Source organism: Suricata suricatta, chromosome 4 (genome assembly GCF_006229205.1).
Source record: "Suricata suricatta isolate VVHF042 chromosome 4, meerkat_22Aug2017_6uvM2_HiC, whole genome shotgun sequence".
Lineage (NCBI taxonomy): Eukaryota > Metazoa > Chordata > Mammalia > Carnivora > Herpestidae > Suricata > Suricata suricatta.
The window spans coordinates 2567925-2581948 of NC_043703.1; the positions used below are offsets into that span (position 1 = coordinate 2567925).

Consider the following 14024-nt stretch of genomic DNA (forward strand, 5'->3'; position numbering starts at 1 on the left):
TGCTCTGGTTGCAGGCCTCCCGGTTCCGGAGCTCCCGGGGGCTCCTGGCTTCCCCGGCGAAAGAGGGCAGAAAGGTGACCAGGGGTTTCCAGGCACGTCTTTGCCAGGACCAAGCGGAAGGGACGGGTTCCCGGGGCCCCCCGGGCCTCCGGGGCCCCCCGGTCAGCCGGGCCACACAAGTAAGTTCTCTCCAGGACAGTTCCTGTGGGTTCTGTGCAGGGCGGGGGCCGGGGCAGGGCTGGCCGGGTGTCGGGGCGGCAGGGGGGGGGGTGCTCCGGGGTTCCAGCGGGCACAGAAGGCCGGTGCCCCAGGCTTTGTGAGTTATCTGCAGCCCACTCAGTGTCTTCGCGAAGTCAGCCACGCCACGGGAAGGAGCCGTGGAACAGCAAACCTGGTCAAAGGCCCGAGAACTGCGCTCTGGGCGTCGGCCTGAAAAGAAATGTTGTCTGAACACAGAACGTGTTCCGGGTCACCCAGAGACACAGATTAGCACTAAGACACACACACGTGCGCACGAAGAAAGAAGCGTCTGCAGGGGACGGGCTGTGTGGACGGAGCGCACGACCTCTAAGCTGAACGGCACTTTGTGTGGATGGACGGCCCTCACGTCAGCTCTCCGTCAGAGCTGAGCACGGAATGCTGAACGCTTGATTCGGCGAAGGGGGTCCTGGGGTCCCGGAGTCACGCCAACGCAGAACGAGCGTGAGAAGACTTCTGAGGAGTTCGTTCTCCTGGGAGCGTGTTAGGTTTTCATAGGCAGCCTGTGCCCCTCCCGCACCAGAGGCCCTGATCCGTGGGGCTGATGGACAGGGGGCCGTGGGCCGCAAGCACCAGGCAGGGTATTGGCCAGAATTCAAACACAGCTTTAGGAACGGGAGTTCGTGGGTGAGGCTCCATGCGGAGGCCAGATATGGAGTGGAGGGATGGATTGCCCCCCGCCCGGGGCCCATCAGTGGCTTCTCAGCGCAAGGCAGAGGCCTCTGCAACCCCCGCCCCCCGTGCTCACCAGTGCCTGCAGAGCGGCAGATGTCCAATCTGGGCTTGTGTCTTAGACCCACTCCGAAGTCACCACCATGTTCTTGCTTTAGACTTAAAGTTATTAAAAATATTTTTAAATGTTTATTTTTGAAAGAGAGAGAGAGTGAAAGGGAGAGAGGCAGAGAGAGAGAGAGCAAAAGAGAGGGAGGGAGACACAGAATCTGAAGCAGGCTCCAGGGTCCCAGCTGTGAGCACAGAGCCCGACATGGGGCTCAAGCTCATGAAACACGAGATCATGACCTGAGCCAAAGTCAGAAGCTGAACCGACTGACCACCCAGGTGTCCCTAGACCTGAAGTTATTTTAAACTGATTTTCGCAAGGATGCAAAGTTGCTTTCTTCTGGAGGGCGTGAGGGATTCTGGCCAAGGTGAGGCTGGCAGGAAGGGTGTTCTGGGAAAGAAACTTGGTACTCGACCTGCCCGTGCCTGTGTGCCTGCAGCTGTAGGATCAGGGAGCTCACACTCCGCGGGCTTGCAGGCCTGGCCGTGCGGGCTCCTTACAGTCAGAGAGCATAGGGGCTGCTCTGGGAAGCCTACAAGTGACAAGACTTTGTGCGAGAGCAAGACGGGCCCAGCAGCCGTGGGCGGACCCTGGGCCAGAGCCATCGCCACCGCGGGCCCCTCGCCGCCGGCGCTGGACCTCCAGGAGCTCCCGGGAACACATGCGTCCCGAACCCACAGACAAAGCAAGAACCCTTTCTCCCTTGGACTTGAGTTTGCACACACTTGAAACTAACTCCTCTGAGTTCTGAGCAAAGTCACCAAGCAGGAAGGCTGAGGCCCTCCGCCCAGCCTTCTGTCTGGGAGAGCAAACCCACCGGCCTGTCTGGTGCTTGGTGACCCGGAGAGAGCTGGGCTGGCGGGGTGATTCTGGCTGCCCCATCCAAGTTGGGGGGAGGCCCAGAGGCAGACTGAGGGGACGGGGAGTCAGGTGACGGGCGCGGCCTCTCTGCTGGCCCCCGTCTCCATCCTGCTCTGACCGCAGCCCCCTCTGCAGGCTCCGGGCTGCATGAGGACCCCAGCGCCCAAGCAGAAGCCCGGCTAGGTTGTTCGCTCTGTCATTTTTCTCCAAAGACCGTGGACCAGGAAATGTGAGCTCTGTCACTGCGCGCGTGAGCTCTGAAGCGGTGCTTTTCCTAGCAGAGCCCGTGACAGACGGGGCTCCATGAGTGCAGGCACCTCTTTAGGCCTCTTTACACACATGTGCTGGGGACGGAACGGGAGCACCGGCTAGAGGCGCGTCCCCACGGACAGCCCGCGTCTCTGGAGTTATGAGAACCTTGCTGTAAGTTTGCTCAGGGAGAGGAAAAGGGATGAAGTTCTTCAAGTCTCAGCTTTCAGTCTGCAGAGGCAGGGCCTGCCGGTCCGGCCCAGTTTATTAGCCTGTAGAGCCAGGAGCCAGGGTGTACCTTACAAGGTACAAATGAAGGAGTCCCAGGACAGGGCTGACGAACTGAGGTGCGCTTTGGGACCGTGACATCGCAGTCTTAGCAGTGACCGTTGGCGGCGAGCGGCCGACGGGTGCTGTGTGGGTCCTGTGTTCAAGCTAGCCCTCCAGGACTGCTTTGCAGCAGGCCGAAGCCGGATTTCTGGCACGTACCGAATAGCCGAAGCGGAGCTCGGCATTGCGGTAGAGATGGGGCGAGAGATGGCTTCGTTTCGTGGGAGGTCCCCTAACTTTGCCATTCCGTTCCAGACGGGATTGTGGAGTGCCAGCCTGGACCGCCAGGGGACCGCGGTGCCCCCGGAAGTCCGGGGCAGCCAGGGCGGACGGGCGAAGTTGGAGAAAAAGGTAAGAGATGCTGCTGTTTTAAAACACACGATTGTGCTTGCGGACGTGACCTGTGTCTGCGTGCGGTGGGCGTGAGCTCCCGTCCCGTCCACTCCGGGGTGCGTCTCCCCACAGCTCTGCCGGCGCCCCGTTTCTGGGCTTCCGGGAGAGAGAGACACACACACACAGGGACAAAGAGACAGAGGCGGAAAGAGTTATAGAGAGAGACACTGAGAAACACAGAGAGACAGACACACAGCAAGAGACAGAGACAGAGGGACAGAGAGAGAGACAGAGAGACACAGAAACAAAGAGAGACACAGAGAGGCAGAGGAACAGAAACAGAGACAGAGATACAGAGAGACAGAGACACAGAAGCAGAGAGACAGAGGGACAGAGACACAGAAGCAGAGAGACAGAGGGACAGAGACAGATACAGAGATAGAAACAGACACAGAGAGACGGAGGGACAGAGACGGAGGAACAGGGGGAGGGACAGAAAGAGAGATACAGAGAGACAGACAGAGATAGAAAAGAGAGCACTATCAGGCAACAGGGAGCCCGGGCCCTGACACACAGCCGCTCTCCTGTCTACACAGCCAGCAGACTAAGCCCTAAGACTGATACCTTAGCACAGTCTTTCAGTTCGGAGTCTGAGAGCTCCATTCTCAGGGAATGAACGGCTTTCTGTCAAGTGAGACGGGCCGGGAGCACTCCCCGCCCTCCGAGCCCTGGTCCCATTGGTGTGGCCGCCCCGGTGGTGTCTGAGCCGCCACCTCACCGCGGACACGTCTGTTCCCGCACACACGTGAGCGTCCCTTGTTCCCTCTGCAGGTCAGAAAGGAGACAGTTGCCTCATCTGCGACACAGCAGGGCTTCGTGGGCCCCCGGGGCCGCAGGGCCCCCCAGGAGAATCAGGTGAGACCCCAGGTGTGAACGGGGCCAGGCCAGAGTTTGCTTCTGCAGCTTGGAATTCACACTGAAACGAATCTTACAGCGCGAGAGACGTCCGCTTCTGCATTTAAAACTGAAGCGTTAACACTGAGACCTTTCAGTCCTGCTTCCAGGATTTGCCCACTTTGTTGGAAGTCCTCAAGATGACCTAGAATTTTGGCACCAGCGACATCTCCCCGTAAGAGGGCGATGCGTACGGTCCCCGAGGCTCCGCACGTGGGTTCTCGGGGACCGAATGTTAACCGAATGTTCTGGTTGAAACAGCCCCTGGCGTGTGGGTGGGGCAGTTGTCACCAGCCGCTGCAGGGGTTCTGGTCCACATTTGGGGCCGCTTTTCCCCTTCCCGCCTTGGGCGTTTTTGTTCTTGCTTTGTTAGGAGTCTTCAAACAACATCCACTTGTACCAAGATTTCTGTGCTCTTGATTCTTTTTTTTGAAGTTTTTTAAATGTTTGTTTATTTTTGAGAGAGAGACAGAGAGACAGAGAAAGAGACAGAGCACGAGAAGGGGAGGGGCAGAGAGAGAGGGAGACACAGAATCGGAAGCAGCTCCAGGCTCTGAGTTAGCTGTCAGCACAGAGCCCGACGCGGGGCTCGAACCCACGAACCGTGAGATCATGACCGGAGCCAAAGTCGGGCGCTTCACTGACTGAGCCCCCAGGGGCCCCTGTGCTCTTGAATCTTGGAAGGGGAAGGCGTGTGGTTGTTAGGACGTGTCTCATCCAATGTGTCCCACCTCCCTTGTCTTTGAAAGGTTTCCCGGGACAGCCAGGGGCCAAGGGCGACAGAGGCGTGCCCGGCAGAGACGGTCTGGAAGGATTGCCTGTAAGTAGGCCTGCCCGAGTCGGAGCGCGTGTCACACTGATCTCGGAGCCGCTAGTGAAGGCGCACGCTGTCGCATTTGTGAGCCTGGTTCTGTGGTGTTATGGGGCGCTGGCCCGGCACGGCTGGTCCAGCAGTCTAGAACAGTCTAGAATCCCTGCGTGTCTGCCTGAGGGTGACCAGGACTGTCCAGGCCAGAGTCTGCATCTCAGCCGCCCCTCTCCTCCCCTGGCCAGAATTCAGTTGCCACGTAGCTGCCTCCAGGGGCAGCGGGTGCTGTGCGTCACCTCGCCGCAGGTCTCCGGGGGCTTCTGAGACACACGGGGCCACCAGGGGCCCCTCTAAGCAGCTGCGTCGTGGAGGCCGGCCACCATCCTCCTGCATGAGCATCGCCCGTCTCACCAGTGATTTAAAAACCTGCTGGCAGATCCGCGCGAGTAGCTTCCGTGGAGAGACGCACGCCGGCCGGTCTCCTCCCAGGAGCCGGGAAGGCTTCCCTTCTTCTCCGGCAGAGGTGTCGTTTTGAAAATTCCGGTCACCTGTGTCTGCCGTGGGGCTCCTTTAGCACATCCGGAAATGACACGCCTCTCTCACGACGGTGTGGGACCTTCAGTTACATGAAAATCAGCTCCTTAATTTTCTCCTTTGTTTAAAAAGAAGCCGTTGACGAGAAGAGAGTGGTCGGCATCTCAGACGCCAAAGGGCGTTTTTACTGCACGTTGTCGGCTGTTTCTAAAGCCTTTAAACCTGAGGGCCTGGGTGGCTTCTTTGTTCCTCGAGGCTCCGGAAGCGTTAACGAGTTCCTCCACTTCCTTTCATGGCTTTTTTTTTCATCTTTCCTCTCTTCTTTCTTCTGTCGTGCATCCGAAGTCAAGTCTTCAGCATTGTCCTCTCTCTCTTTTTTTTTTTTTTTTTTTTGCTTTAACATTTGCAATCTCTAAAGACGTCACTGGCAGCTTTCACGATAGCGGGTCGGGACAGAAGTGCGTTGACGTAGCCATGAAGCCCCTGGGATGGAGTGATCCGTTTTCTCCTTTTGAAGTTAATCTTGGGATTCTGCTTCCAGAACGTCCCTCGTGCCCGGGGAGCTGAGTGAGAAGTCACAACTGTTTGAAATATTTCTAAGTCAATTGGCAGCTCCCGTAGCTGGGAAGCCGCGGCTCTGGTGGGGATCAGAGGCAGATGAGCTCTGGAGGAGCAGAGGGGGATGCTTGTGACCTCTGGACACGGTCCTTGTCCACTTGGCCTTCCCGGAAACTTCCTGCCCCGACTCTGCCTGACACCAGCCCCCGGCCCCAAGTCTCACAGAGAGGGGACAAGAGGAGGGAGGGAGGACAGTTGAGGACAATCCTCATGAGGAAGGAAGTAAAGAGAACATGAGACCTCTTCTCGCCACGCCTTCCCCAGCGGCAGCCCTGAGCTCCTTTCTTTCTGCAGACGCCAGGGACTCCAGAAATTGCCTTATGGGTAAGCAGTTTAATGGAGGAGAAGGTAGGGATTTCCCTTTTGTCTGAGGCCGTCCCGTAGCCCTGGGGCCGAGCTGGCTCGCGGATGGCGTACTCTTATTTCGATGTGGCTGGCAGCTCGCGGAGGTGCCCGTGGGCCAGCGGAGCATCCCGGGAAGCAGACGATGATGAAAAGAGATGAAATGCTCTCGTTTCCTATTTGATTTAGATGGCACTTCTGTGACATGTCTTTTTGGAAGCCGAGCGTTTGATTTTGGGACCGAGGGACAGGCTGGCCCCTGGTGGGGACCTGCACGGGTTTTGCGGTCATCGGACAGTCTCTTGAAAGGCATGGTGCTTCCCACGGGGGCCGTTCTCTTCAGAAGCAGCCCGTGCAGCCGTTGGATCTTCTCCGACCTACGGAGCCAATGCCAGGTTTTCACGGCAGCGTTTGATTCCTCATCATTTATCTCACGAGGCGTGAACCGAAGAGCTTTGGATCGCTTAGGGTTGAGCCGTTCCGGCAGAGAAACCCCATGAGTGTCCTCGCGTCAAAGGGTCACCTTTCAAAGCAGAATCCAGATTTCTTCCTTGAGTGATAGCCGGCGAGCTCACCACCATGGAGACGAACAATTGTATTTCCTGGCACCGTGCTCACGGGAGACTGGATTTCTGGGCTGTGGATCGTCACCTAAAGGAACACTGAGCTTTCCAGGCTGAGAAGAGTCTACACCAGTTGTAATTTCCTACATTGGTGTCTATTTTTTATCAGTGAATATTGCCAGGTCTGCTTACCCCTCCTCCAGGCTGTCTCCCTAGCTGCAGACGTGTAAGGACACAAAGTCAGCCTCATGCCCGGCCTGAAAGGCCGGTGGACAGAAAGACGTGCAAGCACATGTCCTCGACAAAGCAAAACTGTTTCTGTAGCGAGGACTGTGCCCTGCACCAGGAAACCCAGGACACCTATCAGGGAGGGCTTCACAGAGGAGGCTCAGCACGGGTGGGACCCGAGGGCTGGCGGGGGGCGGGGAACGTGCTACAAAATACCACCTCCCCTGGTGACTGAATGATGAATTTTCCAGGCCCCCGCCGATGCTCTCTGCACAGTCATCCCCGCCCCGCCCTGCTCTCAGCCTCTGCCCCCCGCGGTTGGGAGAGGAGTCCAGAGAGATGTACCGAGGGCCGTGGCCCATGGTGGGCGCACGATAAGTGGTATTCGCTTTAAAATCCAAAAATTGTATGAATTTTGGTCCTTTCCTCGCCTCCCGGCCCTTCCCTTTCTGTGTGGGTGTGATTTGCGTCCATCCAAGAGCCATTTCCCAGGGAGCAGTGAGAAGGAATTCAAGTGAAATGAATCGTCCCCACAGTCTAAATCCCGCCTAGTCGGGCAGGGAGGCTGCAGAACTTTCTTTCTCAGGCCTCAGGGAACAAGTACTTGAGAGCATGATTGAAACCTCGGGAGCCCCGGTTCTCAGAGCAGCTGGGGGAGACCTCCTGTGGGCGTGTGCGTTCCTGGAAGAGTTAGCTTTCCAGGAACCGGCGAATGTGCTGGGCTGTGTCTCTGGGGAAAGGCCGTTCTGTTCTGCTGACTGCACACAGCAGTGATGGAGCGGGGCCATGCTCACCCCTGGACTCTGCGGTCCTGCCCTCCCGAGTCTGCACCCAGAAGCCCTCCTCCGGGCCCTGGGCCTTGACAGCTGCCAGAAAGTTCACGTGAACGTTAACATAAGCACAAGCGCAAGCAGGAATCTGGGGTCTGCCCCACGAGGCTAGGCCTCGCTTGCCCTAACCTCGTCTCCGTGTGGGGTACCCAGCACCTGGTAAAGGGTTTTCTGGGTGTTTTTAAGAGAAACACAAGAAACGAGGTCAGAGCAGGGCTTTGTCACAGAACTGTTGGCTTCTGGAGAAGGAAGGAGAGGAAACAGGTGGCTATTCCTCAAGGAGGCGGCTTCCTGGTGTCACTGTGGACCTCGTCCCCCTTGTGCTGGGTCGCTCTGTGGACAGATGCCTTTGCTTTGTGCTTGCAGGGTCCGCAAGGTGTGCCGGGGCTGATGGGCCAGCCCGGGGCCAAGGGAGAGCCCGGCGAGATTTACTTCGACGCACGGCTCAAAGGAGACAAAGGAGACCCGGGCTTTCCAGGCCAGCCCGGGATGCCGGGCAGAGCAGGCGCTCCGGGGAGAGACGGCCACCCGGGTCTGCCCGGCCCCAAAGGCTCCCCGGTACGTTCGTCTCCAGCCTTGGAAAAAATGCACTTTAGAAGCAGATCTGCAGAAAATGAACGGATTATTTGGATGGTGTCTTGGCTCGGTCATTGTTACCCATGAACTAGTTCAGTGGTTTGTGCGGCACTGATGTGTGTCAGCCCAGGCGCGGATGCTGCTGGCTCGGGCGGAGGGGTGGCCGGGCACGGCGGCTTCTGACGTGCTTGGGACGGCCAGGGAGAGGCCTGTGTGTCAGACTCCGGATGTCCGGTGGGAGGCGGAGATTCGAGTTAGCGGGGTGCAAGGCATCCTTGAAGAGTCGTTTCCAGATACAAATACTTCGGTCTTTGAAGTGTGTCCTTGTGTGGGGCGGGAGGGCGAGTGCCAGCCTCGACAAGAATGCTGGGGTCATTTATTAACTGCCAGATGGCCCTGGTCGGGGAGCGGGAGTGAATGAATAGCGGGAGCCGGTTAACCCCTGGCACTTATTTACTACCGGCGGTGGGAAAATGTGACACAGACGTGCATCTGGATGTCTGCTGATGGCGTGTCTTTTTCTCTTTGCCGGTCAGGGGTCAGTAGGGGTGAAAGGAGAGCGGGGGCCCCCTGGAGGAGTTGGATTTCCCGGCAGCCGCGGCGACATCGGCCCTCCTGGGCCTCCAGGGTTTGGCCCCATCGGCCCCGTTGGTGACAAAGGACAAGCGGGTTTTCCAGGAAACCCTGGACCCCCAGGCCAGCCAGGTGAGGCCCGAAGTCGCACAGGGCATGGGCACTGGGAGTCGGGGTGGGCATGGCCTGGGCCCTTCTGTCACGTGGCCTCACCTTCTCGTAGAAGACGGGCTAGGCTGGGCGATGTGCTGAGTCTGGCTGTAAAGAATTCGACTTTACAGATGAGTTTTCTTACAGTAAGGACGCAGTGCCTCCCAGTTAAAGTTGGCCTTTTGTGTGGAAGCAAAGCCAGCGGGAGCCTGTTTGTTTCACGGGGTCCCGTGTTTCCCGGCGGACAGTCTGCGTGGCTTCTGTGTGTTCCCAGCGGTGTGCGGTCACCGCGCCGCTGACGTGCAGATCCCTGGGGACCTTGCTGGCCGGCTCTCGCCGCGTGCCGAGCGCCGCCCTGAGCCAAGTGCAGGGGACGGACGGGCGTGACCCTGCCCTCCCGGAGCTCGGTGTCCGGGGTGGCAGCGAACGTGCAGCGCCGCACACCCCACGTTATCAGGGACAAACGGGGAGGAGGGGTCCCAGGCCTTGCACCCTGCAGGCTCCCCAGAGTGCGTAGTAGAATGTAATTGGCGGTAGAGATGGCACACTCCTGTCCTTCCCTAGAAGATCCCGGACTAGGGAGAGGAGAGGCCGGGACGGCTTGGACCCAGGGAGGGAAGGAAGAGGGCGTGACAAAGAAGTGTCACAAAAGTTGAGAAGATGAACGAAAGGACTTCAGACGATTGAAGTGTGACTAGTCAACCTTGAATGCAGTCCCTAAACAGTCAATCGAGCAAACCGAGAACTAGGTAGAGATAGCACGACGGGCACCGTCCCCCAGCCCCCGTGGACGTCCGAAGCCGCAGATGCTCTGAACGCCGCCTACGCTCTGTTTCTCCCGCCACAGCCGGGCGCCGAGGTTGGCCGGGCTCAGTGAGAGGCTGCTGGCGTCACTCGAACACAGTAGAACGGTCAGCGGCCACAGCGTTCTGAACACGTGAACGTGCGCCCCTCTCAACCTTCCCTCTTGTCCTGAACTCGCCCCTCGTCTTGGGGCGACAGGACCAGATGCCCCCGTGATGAGGTGAAGGGGTGGGGGCCGCGGGCGCCTGGGCAGGCCTCCTGCGCCGCGGTGCCCGGTCCCTGGGCCCCGGCTGAGCGCCGGCAGCCGAGACACACAAAGCGAAGCCACCGAGAAGGGCGGACGGCCGCGCGGACCTCGCACTCCCGTCTGCCGATTGTGTCGCCGGCCATGCGTCTGTGCAGCCCGCGTTCTCTCCGTTCCTTTCCCATCGGGAACTATTACTTTCTTACTAAGTCGTAGTGTAAGGTGCTGGAGGGCACGGAAACACTAGCCTGTCTGCCGGGCGTCCTGTGTCTTCCCGTCATTCTCCAGTGGTGGCGGGGCGCCTTGCACCCAGTTACGGTTCCCGCCATGTTGTTCTTTGTGCAGCAAGGATCCCAGAAATGTTTCTTTTGTGACTCCTTTGGGGGCAGAGAGATTTCAACCTGGGAAGACCCCCCCCCCACCCCAGTCTTGGGCTCAAGGGCTCGCTGAGCTCCCAGAGTCTGAAGACTTGCAGAGCTACATGTACGAGGGAATCAGACTCTGTCTGGCCAGAAACTAGCATCAGCGAAACCATAGGGGGTACCTACAGACACGTCCTGGCGGTGGGGGAAGGAAGGTTCCTGAAGGTGTTGATGGTGCTGTGGGTCAGCTGTCCACATTCTGTAGGGTTCCGTGACCATCCAGACCCAGCCAGTTTTGGGTGGAAACCCAGACTTCTTTGATCTGCCAGAGCCCTGTTTACTCTGGGGACATTAAAGCTCATTCCCAGGGCAGGACTGATAGCAAATGTGCGTTGGAGTCAGTCGGCTGGTATTTCTGAGTCTTTAGCTACAGAACGCGGCATCTGTTCCTGGGAGGCCCCTATGTCTGGACTTCCTGGAGGGTGTGTGAAGATGCCAGACACACGTCCTGGCGGTGACCCTGTGTGCTTCCAAGCAGCTGAATCCTGACCCCCAGTGGGTCTCCGCGGCATCAGCGCCTTGCCGCTCACACAGCCCGTGCGGTGTCCAGGTGGTGCCGGGCCACCCAGGTAGCAGGTCCTGGAGATAGCTCACCGCCGCCGGACGGGCAGCACTAGGTCTGCTCCAAGGCAGCGTAGGATTGGTGTCTGACAAACTGAACAGGAAAGCATTTGGCCTTTTGAGACAGGCCAGCTAAGAACTCACCCAGGGCCATCTCACCTCGTCATTATAGATTTTCTAGCCTCTGTGACTCTCAGAGAATTCATGTATCAGTTAGCCAGGTTCTTTGGGATCTAAATTTTTGGGAAAACAGGAAGAGCTCCCTGTGAAAGATTCTAGAAAATAGAGGGAGGAAGCGGAGGGACGCAGACAGGACTTTCTGTTGGTGCTCAGCTGCTCAGGACGGGGTCCAGGCCCTCACGGCCCTCGCCCAGGACGGGGTCCAGGCCCTCACGGCCCTCGCCCAGGACGGGGTCCAGGCCCTCACGGCCCTCGCCCAGGACGGGGTCCAGGCCCTCACACAGTGTCTGTGTTCTCTTCTCAGGTCCCAGGGGTGAAGCTGGAAAAGTTGTGCCCCTACCTGGTCCCCCTGGAGCACAAGGACTTCCGGGGTCCCCGGGTTTCCAAGGACCCCAAGGTACTTTCAGTGTTCTTGTTTGCCTGGGGACACAACGGGGCCGTTGACTCATTCCCGCACTGACCGGGGGTCTTGCTCACACAGGTGACCGAGGTTTTCCCGGAACTCCGGGAAGGCCGGGCCTGCCGGGAGAGAAGGGCGCTGTTGGCCAGCCTGGAATCGGATTTCCAGGGCCTCCCGGCCCCAAAGGTAAACCCGCAGGACAAGCCCTGACTGGCGTGGGGCCGCGGCTCTGCCCACGGCCCACCTGGGCCCAGCTGTCGGCATCCAGGGCTGTGGTCTTCTGGTTCCTTCTCACGTGAATTCTAGAGGAAGAGCCAAGGGCTGTAAACACACTATTGAGGTAGTGACGTGCCATCAAGGGGCGATTGCCAAAGCCTGGAGGGCGGTGAATGCAGTCACCCAGGCGCAGGACCACATGGTGCCTCCCCGCCCCATGGGGGCGCTGCCTGGGAGCTGGCAGAGGCTGTGTTTGCTTAAACCCACCATTGGGGGCGCTCTCCTCAGCGGTGCAAGAGGGGCACAGAGCCGCGCACCTGTGCCGCGCTGGGTTTGGGTCTGGTGGGGGTGCTGGGAAATGTGAGGAGGGGGCTTCGCTCTCAGGGGGAGGAGGCCCCTGCACCACGGATCCCAGCCCCTGCCCCGGGGTGGCGTTTCAGAAGCGGCACTTCTTTCTGAAATCTGGGAGGCGGTGAGAAGGGCGATGTCGGGTGTGAGGCCTGCGGGCGGGCCCTGACGGGACCCCTGCTGTCGTGGAGAGCCGGGCGCAGGCCCAGCAGGTGGCGTGGGCAGCGCCAGGCCCTCGTCTCCTGATTGGGCGGCACCCTGCCCCCAGCGCGCTGGCCGTGTGTGCAGAGGCCGTCAGGTGCGGGCCTCACACTCGTCCGGGGGCGGCACCACACACGCCCACACATACACACATGCCCGTGGTGACCTGCGCCAGGCTCGGAGGGCAGAGGCCCTCAGCCCCCCTCCAGGGTCTTGGGGACGGTGCTCCACCTCCTGCCTGCTCAGGAGCCCTGTTCCCAGTGAGCCCACCCGCCATCAGGACAGGCAGAGTTTATCGCCAAGGTCTCCTGCCGGGAGGCTGTCTGCCCACCCTCCCCGGGCGCCGCTGGTGACAGCCTTCCCACAGCGCCTGCTTCTGCACACATAGCAGCCCCCGAGCGTCAGAGAGCCCAGGGCGGCCCTTAGCCCATCAGGCCGGCTCGGGTTGGGACCACCGCACGCCTCTTGTGGCGCAGCCGTTTGAGAAGCAGCGGTCCTCGGTGGCCGTGCTCAAGCGGGACACGTCCCGGAATCGGGAGGGGTCTCCTAGAAACTGTCCCAGAGGGTCTCTCCTGCAAGGCGGCAGGCGCGGGCCCGCGGGCATGGTGCCCAACCACCTGGCTGGTGCAGGCTGGTTCCCCTGCCCGCAGCTCGGGCGGCCTCAGGCTCCTCGCAGAAGCGCCTTGAAGGGGCTCCTCACTGTTGGCCAGTCTGGCCGGTTGAGGGGCGACTGCGCAAGTGTCAGGGCAGCAGCGGAGGCGGGGACTGGCCCTGTGACTGTAGTGATTTTTGACTCTTTGAAACAGGTGTCGATGGCTTGCCTGGAGACGTGGGACCCCCTGGCAGCCCAGGTCGCCCGGGATTTAACGGCTTACCTGGCAACCCAGGCATGCCCGGCCAGAAGGTGGGTACCGAGTGCTCCCTGGATCGTGCCCGCTGACTAGACACACAGGGCGTGGCTTCTTGACGTAGGGGAGGCACCATGTCAGCGAGCTCTGCCTTTTAAAGACAGCTCAGAGTAGAAGACAAGCATGTTGTTTGTGGTGGTCGGTGTCTTGGGGAGAGTCCTGTGTTTCCGCGTTATGAGGGTTCTCGCCTGGGAGCGGACCGTTTCTCAGCGCACAGCATGGCTCTCGCTGTGACAGGGCAAAGCTGTGTGGGTGCCACTGTCCTAGAAGGCGTGACCGCCACCCAGGAGGGTCTCGCTTTACTGACACCTGGTCCAGTCATTCTTGGTGCTGGGGCCGCCTGGACTCCTGGGCTCCTTAGCAGCCTCCTCCACAGCCCCTGCCCACAGACCCCGAAGGAGCACCCCACGTCCACCCCCAGTTGTGACAACCAGAACTTTCTCTGGACGTTATGGGATGTCAGGGGGGGAAGATGGCCCTGGTTGGGGCCCCCTGGGCTAGCGTGACTTCAGGACTCCCCTCGCCTCGCACATTCCCCTGCCACTTGCTGAGGCTTGAAATTCTGCTCCGAGAGTGTAGCTGACCAGTGGTTAGACCTTCCTGGTCTGGTTGTAGGGAAGGAAGTGGAGTTGCTGGGAGGCACCGGTGTGGGCTGGGGGAGGGGCCGAGGGCAGCGGTTCCACCTGGCCAGGAAGGAGCTGCCTGGTCTGTTCCTCTTCTGTGGGGAGGGGGTGTCGGGGGGGCACATGGGC

General features: G+C 59.7%; 1 protein-coding gene across 1 annotated transcript in view; it reads left to right on the forward strand.

Moving 5' to 3' along the window:
- COL4A1 (collagen type IV alpha 1 chain) overlaps nt 1-14024 on the forward strand; it is an 85916-nt gene that overhangs the window by 48794 nt on the left and 23098 nt on the right. Inside the window, exons 22-31 of the mRNA XM_029938400.1 lie at nt 15-179; nt 2735-2830; nt 3644-3727; nt 4516-4586; nt 8056-8247; nt 8802-8970; nt 11504-11596; nt 11681-11785; nt 13171-13272; nt 13888-13977. Coding sequence (XP_029794260.1) covers nt 15-179; nt 2735-2830; nt 3644-3727; nt 4516-4586; nt 8056-8247; nt 8802-8970; nt 11504-11596; nt 11681-11785; nt 13171-13272; nt 13888-13977 — 1167 coding nt within the window. The remainder of the gene's footprint in view (nt 1-14; nt 180-2734; nt 2831-3643; nt 3728-4515; nt 4587-8055; nt 8248-8801; nt 8971-11503; nt 11597-11680; nt 11786-13170; nt 13273-13887; nt 13978-14024) is intronic.